The 22,396-nt window shown below is 45.4% G+C and overlaps 1 protein-coding gene across 1 annotated transcript in view; it reads right to left on the reverse strand.

The window, feature by feature from the left end:
* Positions 1-16,515: 16,515 nt before the first annotated feature.
* The window catches only part of LOC129820012 (potassium channel subfamily K member 9-like), a 45,181-nt gene continuing 39,300 nt past the window's right edge, over positions 16,516-22,396 (reverse strand). The window contains exon 2 of the mRNA XM_055876801.1: positions 16,516-21,715. Coding sequence (XP_055732776.1) covers positions 20,793-21,715 — 923 coding nt within the window. The 3' untranslated portion in view covers positions 16,516-20,792. The remainder of the gene's footprint in view (positions 21,716-22,396) is intronic.

A 22,396-nucleotide genomic window follows, 5' to 3' on the forward strand; every position in this document is an offset into this window, starting at 1 on the left:
ATGGAGCTGTTTCGGTGGTCATAGATGAAACCAATGTATCGGTCTGATCCAAAATATGAGATTGAATAGCAAATGTCAGAATATCTACGATGGTTAAATGTCACTATTTTTTACATATTCTAATGGTACCATGTTGGCATGCAAACATTTTTATTACAGTCATCTTTCTACAAAATAATTAATACATATGGTTCATAACATACTTCTATATTTATCCTGTTTTATATATTATACATACTGCCTGCCAAGGTACTTGGCAAATGTAACTGGCTTGTTGCTATGAATACCAGATGCTGTGTGTGTCACGACTTCCACCGAAGGTGGCTCCTCTTCCTGTTCGGGCGGCGCTCGGCGGTCGTCGTCACCGGTCTACTAGCTGCCACCGATTCCCTTTTCTTTTTCTGTTGGTAATGTCTGTATTGTTTTCACCTGTTTCTTGTTTGGGGGTTGTTTCAGGGCTATTTAAGCCTTTTATGCCTGCCTGCTTTTGTGCGTGCTTGTTTCTTTGTCTTTGTTTGTGTCACTATTGCCTTAAGCTTCACGGTCGTTTTTTTATTGTTTGTTGTTTTTGTCGGCGTCATCCTAAATAAAAGGAGTATGTACGCTCAACACGCTGCGCTTTGGTCTAGTTCTTTCGACGGCCATGACAGTGTGAAGTAAGATGCAGGGGTTTTTCTATAGTAATTTCCAGGTGATAAGCACAAATAAACACACGGTTTAACACTGTCAAGTCTGTTTTCACGACTTCCTGGGCTGGTCAAAAGGAGTCAGGGGTTAAGAGGTCAAAGATCCTGGGTCAGCGGTCAAAGGACAGCATCCTGGAGGTTGCTCACTGCCTCCTCCTGAGGGCCTTTCCGGACACTTCCAGCGGGTTCTCCAGTGATTCCGGCCTGACGTTCTTCCTGGAAGCCTTCTCCAGCATGTGACTGGCCTCCTTCAGGGCTTTCTCTGTCCTCCGAGCTTTCTCTGTCTTCTCTACCCTCAGGGCTTTTCCCTGCTGGAACGCTTGGGTCAGCTTGGCCTCTTCCCCAAGTAATCCTCCTGTTGACATGTTAGATTTGCTCTGATCCTCTTCGAGGCACTCTGCCCTCCTCAGACGCAGCCTCTTTTTGCCGGTCTCCTGCTGGAACGGGCCGGCCGCTTGGCATACGCTCTCCTCACCATGTGGTGCTAGCGCCTGCTGGGCCTGAGCTTTGGCACTGATGGGAAAAGAGGCAGAGGGAGAGACTGGTTTGCTTCTAGGAGGAGGATGGAGGTCTTTAATGGTAGAGCCAATATCTTCTGAGGGCCTGCCTCCTGTGTATCTCTGGATTGGGTTGGCATGAGCAAGCTCCGCTCTCAGAACCTTCTGCTGCCGCTGGACTCTGGGTGCTGTTTTAGTCAGGGGCAGGGGACGTGGGGCTGGGGTGGAGACACACTCTGCCGCACCCTTAACCAGTTCTGGTCTCTCTCCTCTCACCCCACAGGCCTTCACCTTCCTGTGGCAGGGTTGGTCCCCCACCGTAGTGTCCAGTTTGCTGGAAGCAGCCTTGGCCTCCAGCCCAATCCTCTTCATCTTCTGTCTCTGGGCCTTCTGTATCTCTCTGGGCAGCTCCAGAGGGGCCAGCTTCAGAGGCCGCCGCTGGGGCAGGTTCTCCCCCTCGCTTGCTCTGGACGGGCCAGGCAGGGAAGACCTGGACAGGAAGGAAGGAAGGAAGTTAGGAAGGAAGGATGGAAGGAAGGAATGAAGGAAGGAACAAATGAACAATTGCGTTAATGTTTTTTTTTTTTTACAAATGTAAAGTAGATGTATAGCTGCCTCAGCCAAGTGAGCCAACAGTACACAATACATACCTGACTAGGGGCGAGGAGTCTCTCTGGGTGGCAGGGCCCTCTTGGCCGAGCGTTGGCAGCATGGCAGAGCCAGTCTTAAGCGGACCCACCATCACCACCTCCTCTTCCCCTCCCTGTGTGGCTGACAAATGGAGTTTAGGTGTTTTGGAATTACATACATTTTTAGACGCTAGCCGGTGGTTCTGGCCGGTGAGATTCATCATGGTATTTCTAGCCTGAGAGGTCAGCAGGTCTTCTGGTCGGGGCAAGACCTGTGACAAAACACACATCGCTCACAAATTAATATTACTCACTCGCTTACATTACATGAATATTTAACATTGCCAGGCAACACTGAAAAGCCAACAGATGAAATTATAGCATAGTATTGAATACTTATAAAGTAGACCCATCAATTTTATAGTCCCGTACCCCTTCAAACATTCAACCTCCAGCTGCGTAGCCCCTCTAGCACCAGGGCACTCTCAAATGTTGTTTTTTGCCATCATTGTAAGCCTGTAAACAACACACTGTACAATAGATTTATTAAACATAAGAATGAGTGTGTGTTTTTGTCACATCCCGGCTCGTGGGAGTGACAAAGATCTCTTATAGAAACAGGGCACAAATAATAATAATCAATAATTTTTCTCTTTATTTAACCATCTTACATATAAAACCTTATATGTATGAAAATTGTGAATAACTAACCACAGGTTAATGAGAAGGGTGTGCTTGAAAGGATGCACATAACTCTGCAATGTTGAGTTGCATTGGAGAGAGTCTCAGTCCTAAATAATTTTCCACACACAGTCTGTGTCTGTATTTAGTTTCATGCTAGTGAGGGCCGAGAATCTACTCTCACATAGGTATGTGGTTGCAAAGGACATCAGTGTCTTAACAGCACAATTTGCCAATTTCCCATTTGTCCTTGTTAATGCAGACAGAGAAGAGCTCCAACTTCTTAATCATAGCCTCAATTTTCCGCACATGGAGTATAGTTGCAGAGAGTCCCTGTAATCCTAGATTCAGATCATTCAGGTGAGAAAAAGCATCACCCAGATTGGCCAGTCATGTGAGAAACTCGTCATCATGCACGCGGTCAGACAAGTGAAAATTATGGTCAGTTAAGGAAACTTTAAGCATGTCTCTCAATTTAAAAAAATTTGACAATACTTTGCCCCGTGATAACCAGCGCACTTCTGTATGTAAAACACACGAGAGTTCAGGGGCCTTGCTTTAACAAAGTTAACAACAATTTTCACTGTAGTGTCCAAAACGTCTTTCAAGCTGGCAGGCATTCCCTTGGCAGCAAGAGCCTCTCGGTGGATGCTGCAGTGTACCCAAGTGGCGTCGGGAGCAACTGCTTGCATGCCACTCCACTGTGTCTCCCTGTCATGGCTTTTACGCCATCAGTACAGATACAAACATGAGCAGCAGCTACGTTTGGACTGTTAATGGAATTCCCACGAGAGTGTAATGGTTAATGTGATTGGATGTTAATTATTTGACTAGGCTACCTGTATTTGACATTGTGTTGTTATTTCGCTGAACACTAGATAGTTAAATTTTATTTTGGGCAGTGAAACGAGGCTACTCAGGCAAGAAAAAAACATCACTCAAATGTATAGCCCCGTAAAAATATATTCATAAATTGAAAATGTGAAGAAGAAAAGTGGAAAAAAAAATATATTAATAATAATTATGTTTTTTTTTATTTTTTTTAACGTGAATAACATTTTGATTTGGCGTACCCCCGACGCCATTATGCGTACCCCTTGGTACTCCCAGGTGTTCCCAGTTTGGGAATACCTGCGTTAGAGGTATTGTCATACTGTCTGCTTTGTATACTCGTTGTAAATGTCTTGAGTCCAACATTCCACTGCAGATTTCCACAAAGATAACCAATTTAACGCTTCAACTCATTCAAAACCATTGGCATAGGAATGAAACATTCAAAATGGAATGATTGTTCAATAAAAAAACCTTGATATCAATAATGAGACCTCAATATTCGCATTAGTTTTATGTGGAAAATGTGATATTCTTAGTTATTTTCTCATAAAGACTGTTAAAGTATAGCTCATGAATAATTTGTATAAAATGAAACAAATTAATCAGAATAGCCATCTCCTGAAGATAGTAGTTAATCTAAACCTAGAATATAACTGAATATCACAGGAACTGATGCAAACATTTTACACATTTAACTAATCATTTCTGCCTCTTCCAAATAGTGTCATTCACTCCTGAGAAGGTTATAGACCGCATACAACATGCAATGCCTGATCATTTCACTGCATGTGTATACTAATAAGCATCATACAATGCGTCCTACTGCCAATAAACACTGAGTGTACAAAACATTATATACACTGAGCTCTTTCCATGACATAGACTGACCAGGTGAATCCAGGTGAAAGCTATGACCGCTTATTGATGTCGCTTGTTAAATCCACTTCAATCAGAGTAGATGAAGGGGAGGAGACAGGTTAAAGAAGGATTTTCAAGCTTTGAGACAATTGAAACATGGATTGTGTGTGTGTGCCATCCAGAGGGTGAATGGGCAAGACAAAAGATTTAAGTGTCTTTGAAATGGGTATAGTAGTAGGTGCCAGGCGCAACGGTTGTGTCAAGAACTGCAACGCTGATGGGTTTTCCACGCTCAACAGTTTCCCGTGTGTATCAAGAATGGTCCCCCAGCCAAAGGTCATCCAGCCAACTTGACACAACTGTGGGAAGCATTTGAATCAACATGGGCCAGCATCCCTGTGGAACACTTTCAACACCTTGTAGAGTCTATGCCCCGATGAACTGAGGCTGTTCAGAGTGCAAAAGGGGGGAGTGCCTCAATATTAGGAAGGAGGTTCTAATGTTTGGTATACTCAGTGTATATGTATAATCCCAATAAGACACAGCTAGGAAGATGGTTCTAATGTTTGGTATACTCAGTGTATATGTATAATCCCAATAAGACACAAAGATGGTTCTAATGTTTGGTATACTCAGTGTATATGTATAATCCCAATAAGACACAGCTAGGAAGATGGTTCTAATGTTTGGTATACTCAGTGTATATGTGTAATCCCAATAAGACACAGCTAGGAAGATGGTTCTAATGTTTGGTATACTCAGTGTATATGTATAATCCCAATAAAACACAACTAGGAAGATGGTTCTAATGTTTGGTATACTCAGTGTATATGTATAATCCCAATAAGACACAGCTAGGAAGATGGTTCTAATGTTTGGTATACTCAGTGTATATGTATAATCCCAATAAGACACAACTAGGAAGGAGGAAGTGATGATGATATACATCTATAATACTCACAGGTTTGACAAATTCCTCTAGGTTGAATTGTTGCCGAATCCTTTCTTCCCTGAGAGTCCAGGAGGAAAGGCTGTTGTTGTTTTCACTTTGCGTGCTATGTCCAGCACTGGGCTGAAAGCAGGCGTTGGGATAACACTACAGTAAAAGGCAGGGCAGGCAGGTAGGCTTTAGTTGCTTGCTGACTGGCTACAAGATCATTAGGAGGATTAGGGTCAGCGGACAGCAGGGTCATCTGTAATGATCCCAAATCCAGCTCAGGGACACCTGGAGAGAACCATGAAGGTAGTGGTTTAATACAGAGTCAGGGTGATGGTACTAGACAGCAGCTTGCAATCCAGCCTGGGGACTGGTACTGGTTTGATTGTTGATAACAGTTAGTCAACATGTAGCAGACCGGGGTAGTGTGCCAATGGCTCCTCATGCAGGGTAGTTTATCAAGTGCAGTTTTCACTCTTTAATAACATATTGATTAAAGACTTTTGATTAGTACAAGACATGAGATCTTATGGCATTTTGTTCAAATCAAATTCATTTAGGAGTGAATCATAATGAATGGGGACTGTTAGTGTGGTGTTATCACCACTAGATGTTGCCAGAGGCTACTGAAGTCGATCTGAATTGTGTATCTCTCTGTGATTTATCTCACTGCATCACTGGATAGAAGTGTAGTCGTGATTCCAGACATATGGGTTTGGAGAACTTCAGAGGAAGCTCGGGACGTGTGCGTGATGTAGTCTGTCAGTATATAAAATATCCTAGCGCTTGATTCAATCTGTATCGTTATAGTGCAAAAAAAATGTAAAGGTCATTTCCCATTAAGTCGACATATGCAGAGCTTACCATGAATACAGTCTCTGCTAACACGGGAACATTGCCTTTACGTATCAATCATGCTGTAACGCAGAACTTCAGTGCAACGGATTGAATCGAGAATGAATTTCTATATAAACTGATAGAGGAAGATGAGTATTTTCTCTGACAGCAGGCTACAGTGTATTGTGTGTGTGCCACTATGCATGGAAGTAATTTTTATTTTCCTCCAGTTTACCTATATGTTACTTTTATTAATTGTCAACAAGGGGGTGTAGATCTTTGCAGGGGCGTGGTCCTGGGTGGGTGTAGACCCACACACTCGGGAGCAAGGCCCACCCAATCAGATTGGGCAAAAAATACATGTATGCTCTACTTGTCAGTGTTCCATACGGGGCAAGATTTGTCTTTTTACCTGTGCACAGCACTTGACTTGGGCAGGAGCTCACAAGAACTGAGTACCGGCACCTAAAATGTTTCTGCATCTCTTACAGAATATTTGCTAAAAAGTATTGAGCATTTCCTGCATCTAAATATAAAAGGTGCCGGCACCTCTGTCAGTCCAAGTCAAGCCCTGGCCTGAACATGCATACACCATCAGATAGAATTCATATTAAGCAGCAGGGAGGGGGTAGAAAACTAAAGGGATATACACTCAGTATACCAAACATTAGGAACACCTTCCTAATATTGAGTTGTACCCCCCACCCCTTTTAGCCCACAGAACAGCCTCAATTCATCAGGGCCTCAAGCGTTCCACAGGGATCCTGGCCCATGTTGACTCCAATGCTTCCCACAGTCGTGTCAAGTTGTCTGGATGTCCTTTGGGTGGTGGACCATTCTTGATACACACGAGAAACTGTTGAGCGTGAAAAACCCATCAGCGTTGCAGTTCTTGACACAAACTGATGCGCCTCACACCTATTACCATACCCCATTCAAAGGCACTTACATTTGTTGTGTTGCCCATTCACCCTCTGAATGGCAGACATACACAATCCAAGTCTCAATTGTCTCAAGGCTTAAAAATCCTTCTTTAACCTGTCTCCTTCCCTTCATCTACACTGATTGAAGGGGTATCAATATGGAATAATAGCTTTCACCTGGATCCACCTGGTCAGTCTTTGTCATGGAAAGAGCAAGTGTTCTTAATGTTTGTATACTCAGTAATAAAAGTAGTTATAATAATACATTTTATTTATCAGATGTCTTTCAGGACACTCAAGGATGTCTTACATAAAATATAGTGCTGTACATTATATCTATTTAATTTAGGCCTATGTAAATGAATTTGAATTATGCTTCATTATTTACCGTGAAAAAACCCCAATAAAAACAAAATCATCAATACTCATCAATTCCATCCAATTCCAATTCCAATTCCAAAATAATGGTCAGGTTGTGGCACGTGTCACTTCGCTCTGATACCATGTGCAGTAAACCGTAGCTATCGCTGTGTAGACTAGATTACACTTTGTAGGCTACTCACCATTAGCTAACTAGTGAGCGGTGAGCTAAGTGGAAAATCATTTTTTCAAGAGACACTGTATAGAGGATGCTGGAGCATTTGCCAAGTTATTTGATATCGGTGATTTCGCCATGAAGGACCTCCAGTCCCCCTCTATCAATCACTGATTGCGTTGATCTAATCGAGGGCCTTAAAGACAGTTTCAGTACATTCAGATTCAATGATCACCACTACATTTTTATTCAACACTTTTAGAAATCATGAAACGCGCTTCTCCACTTCGACCATCAGTCCAGTGAAATTAATAAAGTTATTTCAATTTATGCTCCGATGTGCCTCACAACTAATAGGCTACAACAATTGACCTCTGACCAGTCTTATCATATACATTACCGGTCAAAAGTTTTAGAACACCTGCTCAATCAAGGGTTTTCTTTATTTTTACTATTTTCTACATTGCAGAATAATAGTGAATACATCAAAACTATGAAATAACACATATGGAATCATGTAGTTACCAAAAAAGTGTTAAACATATCAAAATATATTTGAGATTTGAGATTCTTCAAATAGCCACCATTTGCCTTGACAGCATTGCACACTCTTGGCATTCTCTCAACCAGCTTCACCTGGAATTATTTTCTAACAGTCTTGAAGGAGTTCCCACATGCTGAGCACTTGTTGGCTGCTTTTCCTTCACTCTGCGGTCCGACTCATCCCAAACCATCTCAGTTTGGTTGAGGTCGGGGGATTGTGGAGGACAGGTCATCTGATGCAGCACTCCATCACTCTTCTTCTCAGTAAAATTGCCCTTACACAGCCTGGAGGTGTGTTGGGTCATTGTCCTGTTGAAAAACAAATGACAGTCCCACTAAGCCCAAACCAGATGGGATGGCGTATCGCTGCAGAATGCTGTGGTAGCCATGCTGGTTAAGTGTGCCTTGAATTCTAAATAAATCACTGAGTGTCACCAGCAAAACACCCCCACACCATAATATCTCCTCCTCCATGCTTTACGGTGGGAACCACACATGCAGAGATCATCCGTTCACACACACCGCGTCACACAAAGACGGCGGTTGAACCAAAAATCTTACATTTGGACTCCAGACCAAAGGACAGATTTCCACCGGTCTAATGTCCATTGCTCGTGTTTCTTGGCCCAAGCAAGTCTCTTCTTATTGGTGTCCTTTAGTAGTGGTTTATTTGCTGCAATTCGACCATGAAGGCCTGATTCACGCAGTCTCCTCTAAACAGTTGATGTTGAGATGTGTCTTGAACTCTGTGAAGCATTTATTTGGGCTGAAATTTCTGAGGCTGGTAACTCTAATGAACGTATCCTCTGCAGCAGAGGTAACTCTGGGTCTCCTTTACTGTGGCGGTCCTCATGAGCGACAGTTTCATCATAACGCTTGATGGTTTTTGTGACTGCGCAAATTTCTTGAAATTTTCTGAATTGACTGAACATGTCTTAAAGTAATGATGGACTATTGTTTCTCTTTGCTTATTTGAGCTGTTCTTGCCATAATATGGACTTGGTCTTTTACCAAATAGGGCTGTCTTCTGTATACCATGTCACAACCCCCTACCTTGTCACAACACAACTTATTGGCTCAAACGCATTAAGAAGGAAAGAAATTCCACAAATGAACTTTTAACAAGGCACACCTGTTAATTGAAACGCATTCCAGGTGACTACCTCATGAAGCTGGTTGAGAGAATGCCAAGAGTGGGCAAAGCTGTCATCAAGACAAAGGGAAAGGGGGATACCTAGTCAGTTGTACAACTGGATGCCTTCAACTGAAATGTGTATTCCGCATTAAACCCAACCCCTCTGAATCAGAGAGGTGCGGGGGGGCTGCCTTAATCGACATCCACGCCTTCGGCACCCGGGGAACAGTGGAAGGGTGGTTTTTTGAAGAATCTCAAATATAAAATATATTTAGATTTGTTTAACACTTTTTTTTGATTACTAAATGATTACATATGTGTTATTTCATAGTTTTGATGTCTTCACTATTCTACAATGTAGAAAATAGTAAAAATTAAGAAAAACCCTTGAACGAGTAGGTGTTCTAAAACTTTTGTCCGGTAGAATAGCCTAGCTGGAGAGTTTTGGAAATAGATCTTTGCCCTGTGCTTCTCCACCCATTTGCTATAGTTAGGCCCTATAAACTATTGTTCATTGCAGTCGATTTTCATTTTGACTCATAAAGTGATCTCGACCAAGAAAAGGTTGGTGACGCGGTTCTAGTCTTTATAGGCTACAGCTGCCTATTGTGATTATTACTGTTATATCAGAGCATTATGTTCTAGTCTCATAATCTATTCATTATAGGCCTATGGGGTATTATGTGTAGATCTATGTGAGTTGCATGTTAAATGCAAAATTTGTAAAATTTGATTTACATACTGTCGGCCTACATGACTATTTGGTCTGTATTGCGAAGTCACACGTTAGTTGTGTGTGTGATCAATTACAGTAGGGTATAGAGTAGGCTTTTATGGTAATTTAATGAGTGCCCACATTTTGTCCCACCAAGATTTTTGCTGGCCCTGCCATCATTGTATGTCTGCCTACGCCACAGATTTTTGCTGGCCCTGCCATCATTGTATGTCTGTCTACGCCACAGATTTTTGCTGGCCCTGCCATCATTGTATGTCTGCCTACGCCACAGATTTTTGTTTTCGTGAATTTTCACATTCCGGTGGTTTTCTGCCAGCTGGTTTTCTTTGAGGCAGTTTTGCTCCCAAACCTTGTCATTCATGCGCCACACACATCTTCCACCTTCCCTGTTAGTCATTCCTGTATTCACTAATTTCCCAAATAATCCTACTTAAATTAATATTTGTCTCTGTTGCACCATGAGCACCTGCTTGCTGGTATATAAAAAACCCTCCTCCATCCAGAGGAAACGTGGCTCTGCTTAGATGATCATTTGAGCTGTGGTGAAATGACAGGCTTGATGTTGAACAGAGAGCATCACCACCGCCCCACCAGGCTTTGAACAGAGGGCCACGATGCAATGCCACTCCAACGCCCCTCCACCCAGGCTGTTGTGATTGTCCTCCTCCATCCATAACGTCCGTGGCTCTGGCAGTGTAATTATCATGGTGTGGGATGAGGAGGAAGACACAATAAGAACAGGGGCTGGATAAATAGGACTGCAGTGATCACCACGCTCTGCACTGCAGAGATCCCACCTGCTGAAAAAGGGCATGGGAACATCCAGGGGTAGAACACAGGCCTCTTTCTTGAGCACTGCTCATTTCTCTGTCTGTCAGCGTCCTCTTTCCGGCACCCCCTCCTGCATCTCAATGCCTAGACTTTGGCTTAGCAGGCTAATGTGCTCTTCTGGGAGACCTGGGTTTGAACCCCTTCTGTAAACACTACACACATAAGCACACACACACACACACACACACACACACACACACAGAGAGCACAGTATACATTCATACGTATCTTCCCCAGACATTGACAGCTACTTCCGGATATAGACCTATAGTGCAATTTACAGCCTATGTCTGTATTTCCCCGTCATTACACACACCTTCACTGAGGCAGGACGAGTTCTCAGTCTGTCTCTGTGGGTCATTTACATTTCACACCACGCTTGGGGAACTTTGCTGCTGATTTCTTTCCGTGTAATAAGGTGACTTTCTCAATACTTTTCCACCCATCTCCTCTGCACCCAGACGTTGTATTAGACAAGTATGGGCCTCCTGTGGCATTTCAGCACAACAGTTAATCTCTTTAGTGTTTGGTGTGAATTAAAATCAATTCGATAGTTGTCTTGTGCTTTAATTACGAGCACACATGGGTTTATTCCAGTTTCTCTTTATAATCACAGAAAGGATAGAGAGGAACGGAGGCTTAAGTCAGTGAGTAAGATCCTCACTCACATTTTTATCCAGTCGAAATCAGATTCCTCTAGGTCATTCTGAATCTTACTTGGCTCAAAGTGTCTTGTATTTTGATCAGTGTAGACGTCTGGGGTCAATCTCTCTGGGCTAGAGATGTTCTAACTCTCTTCACATCTCCATTTGCCAACACTAAAATTACTTTTTAAGCCCCACTATCTATCTGGAAGCCTTAAATAAATATATGAGCTTCAGTTTGTTTTTGAGCTTCAAATGAGATACCGATCCTATCTCTGCTGGAGGGTGATTTTTTTAAATAAATGCACAAGATGAATTAATTAATAACTTCTTCTTGGAGTAAAATGTAATTGCCCCAACAGGCAAGGTTGTGAACTCAAGTATTTTAACTAACGTGTCTTGTTAAGGAATTAATTTGGAAATGTATGAGTTTGTAGACTGGTTCCTGTATAGTCTTGATACAGTGTAGTCTGTTATGGGGTGAATAGTAAATACTGTACCTTGGCTATATCAGTGGGATGTGGCCACAGTGTTGGTAATTGACATACAGTATACAGCAGTGTTGTAGTAGTGGTATGGTGGGGTTACAGTAGTGGTGGGTTTAGAGTAGTGTTGTGTTGGGTTTAGAGTGGTGGTGGGGTGGGGTGGGGTGGGGTTAGAGTAGTGGTGGGGTTAGAGTGGTGGTGGGGTGGTGTTAGAGTGGTGGTGGGGTGGGGTTCGAGTAGTGTGGGGTGGGGTTAGAGTAGTGGTGGGGTGGGGTTAGAGTGGTGGTGGGGTGGGGTTAGAGTGGTGGTGGTGTGGGGTTAGAGTGGTGGTGGGGTTAGAGTAGTGTTGGGTGGGGTTAGAGTGGTGGTGGGGTGGGGTTAGAGTAGTGGTGGGGTGGGGTTAGAGTGGTGGTGTGGTGGGGTTAGAGTGGTGGTGGGGTGGGATTAGAGTAGTGGTGTGGTGGGGTTAGAGTAGTGGTGGGGTGGGGTTAGAGTGGTGGGGGGGTGGGGTTAGAGTGGTGGTGGGGTGGGGTTAGAGTGGCGGTAGGGTTGGGTTAGAGTAGTGGTGGGGTGGGGAGGTGTGGGGTTAGAGTTGTGGTGGGGTGGGGTGAGAGTGGTGGTGGGGTTAGAGTGGCGGTGGGGTGGGGTTAGGGTAGTGGTGTGGTGGGGTGGGGTTAGGGTAGTGGTGTGGTGGGGTGGGTGGGGTTAGAGTAGTGGTGGGGTGGGGTTTAAGTAGTGGTGGGGTTGGGTTAGAGTGGTGGTGGGGTGGGGTTAGGTTAGAGTGGCGGTGTTGCGGGTTTAGAGTGGTGGTGGGGTGGGGTTAGAGTGATGGTGGGGTGGTGGGGTTAGAGTGGTGGTGGAGTGGGGTTAGAGTAGTGGTGGGGTGGGGTTAAAGTAGTGGTGGGGTTGGGTTAGAGTGGTGGTGGGGTGGGGTTGGGTTAGAGTGGCGGTGTTGTGGGGTTAGAGTGGTGGTGGGGTGGGGTTAGAGTGGTGGTGGGGTGGGGTTAGCGTGGTGGTGGGGTGGTGGAGTGGGGTTAAGGTAGTGGTGGGGTGGGGTTAGAGTAGTGGTGGGGTGAGGTTAGATTAGTGGTGGGGTGGGGTTAGAGTTGTGGTGGGGTGGGGTTCGAGTAGTGGTGGAGTGAGGTTAGATTAGTGGTGGGGTGGGGTTAGAGTGGTGGTGGGGTGGGGTTAGAGTGGTGGTGGGGTCGGGTTAGAGTAGTGGTGGGTGGGGTTAGAGTGGTGGTGGGTGGGGTTAGAGTGGTGGTGGGGTGGGGTTAAAGTGGTGGTGGGGTGGGGTTAGAGTGCTGGTGAGGTGGGGTTAGAGTGGTGGTGGGGTGAGGTTAGAGTAGTGGTGGGGTGGGGTGGGTTTAGAGTAGTGGTGGGGTGGGGTTAGAGTAGTGATTGGGTGGGGTTAGAGTGGGGGTGGGGTGGGGTGATGTTAGAGTGGTGGTGGAGTGGGGTTGGAGTGGTGGTGGGGTGGGGTTAGAGTAGTGGTGGGTGGGGTTAGAGTGGTGGTGGGGTGGGGTTAGAGTGGTGGTGGGGTGGGGTTAGAGTGGCGGTGGTGTGGGGTTAGAGTGGTGGTGGGGTGGGGTTAGAGTGGTGGTGGGGTTAGAGTAGTGATGGAGTGGGGTTAGATTAGTGAGGGGGTTAGAGTGGTGGTGTGGTGGTGGGGTTATATTAGTGGTGGAGTGTGGTTAGATTAGTGGTGGGGTGGGGTTAGAGTGGTGTTGTGGTGGTGGAGTGGGGTTAGGGTAGCGGTGTGGTAGGGTTAGAGTAGTGGTGGGGTGGGGTTAGAGTGTGGTGGGGTTAGAGTGGTGCTTGAGTGGGGTTTGTTTAGTGATGGGGTAGGGTTAGAGTGGGGGGTGGGGTGGGGTTAGAGTGGTGGTGGGGTGGGGTTAGCGTGGTGCTTGAGTGGGGTTTGTTTGGTGATGGGGTGGGGTTAGAGTAGTGGTGGGTGGGGTTAGAGTGGTGGTGGGGTGGGGTTAGCGTGGTGGTGGGGTGGTGGAGTGGGGTTAGGGTAGTGGTGGGGTGGGGTTAGAGTAGTGGTGGGGTGGGGTTAGATTAGTGGTGGGGTGGGGTTAGAGTTGTGGTGGGGTGGGGTTCGAGTAGTGGTGGAGTGAGGTTAGATTAGTGGTGGGGTGGGGTTAGAGTGGTGGTGGGGTGGGGTTAGCGTGGTGGTGCGGTCGGGTTAGAGTAGTGGTGGGTGGGGTTAGAGTGGTGGTGGGGTGGGGTTAGAGTGGTGGTGGGGTGGGGTTAGAGTGGTGGTGGGGTGGGGTTAGAGTGCTGGTGAGGTGGGGTTAGAGTGGTGGTGGGGTGAGGTTAGAGTAGTGGTGGGGTGGGGTGGGTTTAGAGTAGTGGTGGGGTGGGGTTAGAGTAGTGATTGGGTGGGGTTAGAGTGGGGGTGGGGTGGGGTGATGTTAGAGTGGTGGTGGAGTGGGGTTGGAGTGGTGGTGGGGTGGGGTTAGAGTAGTGGTGGGTGGGGTTAGAGTGGTGGTGGGGTGGGGTTAGAGTGGTGGTGGGGTGGGGTTAGAGTGGCGGTGGTGTGGGGTTAGAGTGGTGGTGGGGTGGGGTTAGAGTGGTGGTGGGGTTAGAGTAGTGATGGAGTGGGGTTAGATTAGTGAGGGGGTTAGAGTGGTGGTGTGGTGGTGGGGTTATATTAGTGGTGGAGTGTGGTTAGATTAGTGGTGGGGTGGGGTTAGAGTGGTGTTGTGGTGGTGGAGTGGGGTTAGGGTAGCGGTGTGGTAGGGTTAGAGTAGTGGTGGGGTGGGGTTAGAGTGTGGTGGGGTTAGAGTGGTGCTTGAGTGGGGTTTGTTTAGTGATGGGGTGGGGTTAGAGTGGGGGGTGGGGTTAGAGTGGTGGTGGGGTGGGGTTAGCGTGGTGCTTGAGTGGGGTTTGTTTGGTGATGGGGTGGGGTTAGAGTAGTGGTGGGTGGGGTTAGAGTGGTGGTGGGGTGGGGTTAGCGTGGTGGTGGGGTGGTGGAGTGGGGTTAGGGTAGTGGTGGGGTGGTGGTTAGAGTAGTGGTGGGATTGGGGTTAGATTAGTGGTGGGGTGGGGTTAGAGTTGTGGTGGGGTGGGGTTCGAGTAGTGGTGGAGTGAGGTTATATTAGTGGTGGGGTGGGGTTAGAGTGGTGGTGGGGTGGGGTTAGCGTGGTGGTGCGGTCGGGTTAGAGTAGTGGTGGGTGGGGTTAGAGTGGTGGTGGGGTGGGGTTAGAGTGGTGGTGGGGTGGGGTTAGAGTGGTGGTGGGGTGGGGTTAGAGTGCTGGTGAGGTGGGGTTAGAGTGGTGGTGGGGTGAGGTTAGAGTAGTGGTGGGGTGGGGTGGGTTTAGAGTAGTGGTGGGGTGGGGTTAGAGTAGTGATTGGGTGGGGTTAGAGTGGGGGTGGGGTGGGGTGATGTTAGAGTGGTGGTGGAGTGGGGTTGGAGTGGTGGTGGGGTGGGGTTAGAGTAGTGGTGGGTGGGGTTAGAGTGGTGGTGGGGTGGGGTTAGAGTGGCGGTGGTGTGGGGTTAGAGTGGTGGTGGGGTGGGGTTAGAGTGGTGGTGGGGTTAAAGTGGTGGTGTGGTGGTGGGGTTATATTAGTGGTGGAGTGTGGTTAGATTAGTGGTGGGGTGGGGTTAGAGTAGTGGTGGGTTGGGGTTAGAGTGGTGTTGGGGTGGGGTTAGAGTGTGGTGGGGTTAGAGTGGTGCTTGAGTGGGGTTTGTTTAGTGATGGGGTGGGGTTAGAGTGGGGGGTGGGGGGTGGGGTAGGGTTAGAGTGGTGGTGGGGTGGGGTTAGCGTGGTGCTTGAGTGGGGTTTGTTTGGTGATGGGGTGGGGTTAGAGGAGTAGTGGTTGGGGTTAGAGTGGTGGTGGGGTGGGGTTAGAGTGGCAGTGGTGTGGGGTTAGAGTGGTGGTGGGGTGGGGTTAGAGTGGTGGTGGGGTTAGAGTAGTGATGGAGTGGGGTTAGATTAGTGAGGGGGTTAGAGTGGTGGTGTGGTGGTGGGGTTATATTAGTGGTGGAGTGTGGTTAGATTAGTGGTGGGGTGGGGTTAGAGTAGTGGTGGGGTGGGGTTAGAGTGGTGCTGGGGTGGGCTTAGAGTGTGGTGGGGTTAGAGTGGTGCTTGAGTGGGGTTTGTTTAGTGATGGGGTGGGGTTAGAGTGGGGGGTGGGGGGTGGGGTGGGGTTAGAGTGGTGGTGGGGTGGGGTTAGCGTGGTGCTTGAGTGGGGTTTGTTTGGTGATGGGGTGGGGTTAGAGTAGTGGTGGGTGGGGTTAGAGTGGTGGTGGGGTGGGGTTAGCGTGGTGGTGGGGTGGGGTTAGTGGTGGTGGGGTGGGGTTACCGTGGGGGTGGGATGGGGTTAGAGTGGGGTGGGGTTAGAGTGGTGGTGCGGTTAGAGTGGGGGGTGGGGTGAGGTTAGAGTGGTGGTGGGGTGGGGTGGGGTTAGAGTAGCGTTGGGGTGGGGTTAGAGTGGCGTTGGGATTGGGTTAGAGTGGCGTTGGGGTAGGGTTAGAGTTGTGGTGTGGTGGGGTGGGGTTAGAGCGGCGTTGGGGTGTGGTGGGGTTAGAGTGGCGTTGGGGTGGGGTTAGAGTAGCGGTGGGGTGGGGTTAGAGTAGTGGTGTGGTGGGGTTAGAGTGGCGGTTGGGTGGGGAGTGGTGGTGGGGTGGGTATACCTTACATTTACATTCGTTTTACAGTAGTAGTGTTGGAATAGATTTACAGTAGTGTAAGACCAGACAGACCAGAGTCAGAGGGTTTGGGGCTTGTGAGAAGGAGGCTCATAGTTTTTATTCAAGTGGTGTCATTGCTTCACCCAGGTCACCTGACCAGGAAATCACCACACCAAATCATGCACACACAAAAATGAAAACATGAACATAAATGGTTGTTTACTCTCTCAACAAGTTCCTCTTTCCCATTTATTGAAAAGAGAAAGCCCATATCACTGCATGTATTGACATCAGGAGTGAAAATAGTTTTCTAAAACTGTGAAACAAAAATGTTCATTGGGTCAATTTGGTCATTTGTTGAACCAAATTGATATAACATTGTCATTTGGAGATGGTATGCATTTAACATTTTCATCATTTTCAAATAAACATGGTACATGGCATTTGTTCGTCAGACCTAAAAAAATAAAAATTATATTATATTGCAAAGGAAGGATAATTTTTTTTATTAAAGAAATTAGAGATATTAAGAAAAAGTAACATGGAATCACACAAATAACCCACCAGCCTTCTAGAGTTTATCATGACACAGATAGTTAGTTAGTTGTGCAATATGTGTGTCTTTGTCCCAGTGATAGGAGAACTTGACACTGTGAACATCTGGACAGATAGAGATCTGGCCAGCACATGGAGATATCTGCCACATTAAACCCCAGGCATCAGGAGGATGTACAGAATCCAGAACGATCGACCAATAGCCATCTCAATCCAGATCAGCCAAGCCATACAGGTACTATCTCTGTTTCTTTCTGCACAGCTTGGAGGTAAACATATCATTTCAAGCGAGCGGGGATAACTCAACAACTAATATAAAGGCTGACACCAACAATCAATTCATTTCGTACAATGTATTTTATATCGTTCTTAACAAACATTTATCTGTTGACTCACTCAGCATTAATCCATGCATGTTAATATGGCACATTTCATGGCAGTAACAATTATTGTTTTACTCATTTTAATCATTGTACATCATTATCATGTTGGCATCACCTCACTATGGCATGATCAGTCATTAAAATGCTGGTATGCACTTTATACAAATACAATTATAGAGATGTATTGAATATATGCAATACTGACTCATAATCGATAAAAATGGCTTTAACATTGACTCTCAACCCTTAACATCCATGTGCATGTCCACCAGTTACACCAAGAAAACACTAATGTGGTATCTTAGCAAAAATGTAAAAGAATGAATTTTCCAGCTATACCAAATCACTCTCCTCAATAATTGGACAAACCTAGAACCTGCGGCAGTTCTGCCTAAATAAATTATTTGGACGTTGTAAATCAGCTGGATTGTGTCTGTGTGGTTAGCCGAAAAAAAATAACATTTTTGCTTTGGTTTGTATTTGTATGAAGCTACATGAATCCTTAGAGATGGCGACATATTTTATAAGGAAAAGGGTTGTATTTATTTCTCAGATGTAAAATGTGCCTACAGGTATAGAAACATTGAAATATCGTTTCTTAAAGGCACATATTCTAAAATGTGTAAAAATGCTAACGCATCGGAGCTGTGGAAAGGCCGTTTTATTCCAAAGCATGAACACGTACAATATATGATATAAAGTACTGTATATTTACATGTGTATTCCTGGGGTCATCTGAACATTCTAGAACCTTGGATGTTAATGTTACAATATTTTTTGTTATTCTCATTCAAGACAGACACAAGCTATGTTTCCATTAACTTGTCCAGGGATTTTTTGTCGATATTTAGAAAGTTCGCATAGAAAATACTGTTTGTGTGACAGTTGTCTGCTAGGGTGCGTTTTCATTTAACTATCTTATCGATAAAAACAGAAGGACGTAATGACATCACATCAACAAAAAAACAAAAAAATTCCGCAGAACCCTAGTGTCGAATAAAAATGTAGTGGTTGAATTGTTTCCTTTACCCTTTTAATCAAATTGCTTGTTAATACATTGGCGACAGCCTGTATGCCCTCCCACCTATCTGTTTCATGTCTCAGGTAGCCTGCGAAAGCCAGCATGGATAGAATGCAATAATTTACTAATATTTTCCATATTGTAATAATTCTCATGTGCCAACATATCGCCAAGGTCCTTGCCATGGTGAAACTCCTGTAGATCTGATATAATTTGATGGTGAAAGTTGCCAGCCAACCAGAAAAGCAAGGCGAAGCAATTCAGGCATTCTTGAAAGTCAGGACAATCCTTTTTCTGAAAAGAAACCATTTTTTATAGTTGAAAAAATAAATTTTGCAAGCAGTTGGCATTTAGAATGAAATGTGAAGTAAAGCTTTATAGTTAACCTACGTGATGACATCACATACCCCGCGTACCTTCAAAATGATTTGGCAGTCATCAGTTATTCGTAAATCACCATTTCCGTCATCATTTGTCACAATAAAGAAAGTTAGACCAAAAAAATCCACCCCTGTAGAATGGATACAATTTTTGTCGATCTTTAGACAATTTCTCCAATATTTGCCGTTTCCATTACACGTCACAAATATTTGTTTTTCAACATTGCTTTTGATTATAAATAAACCAATGGAAATCTGCCTAATGGTATCCATGGCATTTATCCCTTCTCAATGTGGGTGACTTAAATGACACGTGTTGTGGTAAATGAATCAATGCCCAGTTGTTCCTTCAGAAATCCATCTGGTCCTTTTTTACCCATTGATTGCCATTTGGCTGTCATTGAATTTAAATGACAGCCAGTGATAACATCGCTGTATACATCTCATATGCCTGTCATTGTGTTCGTGGGCTATAGGCGTGTATATATTCTCAGTGGCTCAACATCCTTACAGAAGAGCAGAGGTTCCCTGGCCTGCTCCTCTGTGGCTTGATACAGTGAAGGGAGGGTGTGTGTGTGTGTGTGTGTGTGTGTGTGTGTGTGTGTGTGTGTGTGTGTGTGTGTGTGTGTGTGTGTGTGTGTGTGTGTGTGTGTGTGTGTGTGTGTGTGTGTGTGTGTGTGTCCGCCCACGCTTCTCTATAGTACAGGAAGTTTCCCTTAGTAAGATGATGCATCTCAATATCCTTTTCCTGGAAAATTAGTACAATTTTTTTTTATGAATTAATATGTATTGTTTTGTTTGGCAGGTGCATTCGCATTTATGGAATTTCTTCTGTGATTTGATTCGGGGAGCAGAACCTAAAGAGGCTATCCATTCAAAACCTGAGAGCAAAGGTTATTGTACAATTTTTCTGAATGAAAAAATTATGGAAAAGCGAATAAACTGTTCAGCCTACACTATACATCATTACTTTTAAGTGGCTAAATAAATAAAGTATCTTTTTAAATAATTATTATGATTATTTGCTATCAAAATTCATTTCAATTGCAAGGCTATTGTTTTTCTCCATTCATCTATATGCATACCAGTTTCACAAAGTACATGCACTTAGCAACTTTTCAAACTGGAAAGCCTTAAAATCCTTGCTTATTCCTTTTCACATCCTCATATTTTACACTATCTGAAATCCAGAAAAAAAACATCTACAGACAAAACTATAATAATACAAAATCTGCTGTTAAAAAAAATTGACAAAAAAAGTAATGAAATAAAATAATTATGACACACTCATTTGATGACATCTAATGCACATGCTAAGATTGGCAACAATATTTTGGCATGATGTTCTGTGAACAAATCATTTACACTTTTTTTCCCTAGAATTGCTTATAGAAAATAATACCTGATGTCATTTCAAATTGTATCATCTCTGTCTGCAGTGATGCAATGGAGGAAAAGCACTTAACTGCAATCATTTTAAGTTAAGGTGAAACAGGCATGCTCACTTTAAAAAAAATACATATCCCCCTTATAATGCCAAGTGTGCATCATTTGGTACATTGTTACCAAGGTGCTATATTATCTTTGTGAGCTGGCAATAAGAAAATGTATAACAAGATTTGTTGGTTCTGGTTAATATTTCTCTGATGGGACAATTTCCTGGGACAATAAGTATCCATGCTTCATGCTTTGAATCCCTCACAAGAAATGAATGTAATAATTCATGTCCAACAAGTGTACCATTTCTTTCCAACGCTCCTTCCTCTTCAATCAATCCCTGTGAATAGCTTCAATATATTATATCCTTAGACCAACCAAAAGAAACAAAACAAAAGTACTAAAAGGAGATTTGGTTAGGAGCAGCATTGGAGATGCATTGTACTTATATAAAAAAGGAAAGCTAGGAGTTGCCTGTGTAGATAGGCCAACCCAGTCTGATGATCTGTTCCAATTCAACGTTTTACCATTTAGGCAAAAACATAGAAATGCAACATGTAGTTCAAAACACTATGATGCACTAGGCTCAGATAGATTTCCTTCTCTTCATGAGTCGGTGATTGTCTGTGAAGCTGTGGAGGCCTGGGGAGACTGAGCTGATGGGCGAGGGGAAGAAGCTGTTCTTTAGGGTGCTGGGAGAGATCTCCTCGATGCGGTACGACACCGAGTGAAAGTACTGGTGGGGGTTCAACTGGGAACTAAAGGAGTTCTGGTGAGAGAAGGCACAGCCCATCCCTCCGCCCCCCATCCCTCCTCCCATCCCTCCCCCACAGCTACCAAACTCATGTGAGTGGCAGTTCACGCAGGAGCATACAGAAGGCAGGTCGGTGACCTCAGCGCAGTACTGGCCCTGCGTTTCCCTGCGCCTCCTCCTGGCACCACCTCCTCTCCCCAGTGTCTCCTCCTGGATATGGATGATCATGCTGTTTCTGTTCCCCGCCAGCGAGGCCCTCTCCTCGGCATCCCGCCTTTCGTCTTCACTGTTCATGGTCAAGAACCTCAGCACCACCAGGTTGAGGAAGGCTCCTATGACAGTCAGGCCCACCAGGATGTACATGAAGCTGAAGGCCACGTACAGGGGCCTCCGCTGCAGGGCCCGGTTCTTCTGCAGGGCCACAAAGTCCCCGAAGCCGATGGTAGTCAGTGTGATGAAGCAGTAGTAGTAGCTCTGGAAGAAGCTCCAGTCCTCGTAGTGGGAGAAGGCGGCCGCCCCGATGCACAGCGTCCCGATGCAGGAGAAGAACCCCACCGTCACCATGTTCTCCATGGAAACATCGGTGATGTGCATGCCACAGCACTTCTTGATGCGCTTCAGTAGGGACTTGACGAAGGTGTTCATCCTCTCGCCTAGGCTCTGGAACATGACCAGGGTCAGGGGTATCCCCAGGACGGCATAGAACATGCAGAAGGCCTTCCCCGCGTCTGTTCCGGGAGCTGCATGGCCATAACCTGTAGGGAGACAACAGACCACAGTCACCAGGATGTAACATCAATGGTACAGCACCATGGCCATAACCTGTAGGGAGACAACAGACCACAGTCACCAGGATGTAACATCAATGGTACAGCACCATGGCCATAACCTGTAGGGAGACAACAGACCACAGTCACCAGGATGTAACATCAATGGTACAGCACCATGGCCATAACCTGTAGGGAGACAACAGACCACAGTCACCAGGATGTAACATCAATGGTACAACACCATGGCCATAACCTGTAGGGAGACAACAGACCACAGTCACCAGGGTGTAACATCAATGGTACAGCACCATGGCCATAACCTGTAGGGAGACAACAGACCACAGTCACCAGGATGTAACATCAATGGTACAGCACCATGGCCATAACCTGTAGCGGAGAGAAGACGGAGACATTGATCAGGACATAACATCTATGGTGCAGCAGCATGGTCCTAACCTGAAAGAGAGACAACAAACCAGAAACCAGGACCAGTATTTTACAGCGATGGCTCGATAACTGCCAGGGTTGGGGTCAAATCACTTTTCAATTCAGTACATTTAGAAGGATAAATAGCCCAATCATTTCCTCAATTGATTGAATTGAAAATAGAACTCAGCCCACCAAGCCACTTTTCATAAACTTAACTCCCCAGTTTGGCTTCTGGCT

Source organism: Salvelinus fontinalis, chromosome 22, assembly GCF_029448725.1.
Source record: "Salvelinus fontinalis isolate EN_2023a chromosome 22, ASM2944872v1, whole genome shotgun sequence".
In the NCBI taxonomy this organism is placed as follows: Eukaryota; Metazoa; Chordata; class Actinopteri; order Salmoniformes; family Salmonidae; genus Salvelinus; species Salvelinus fontinalis.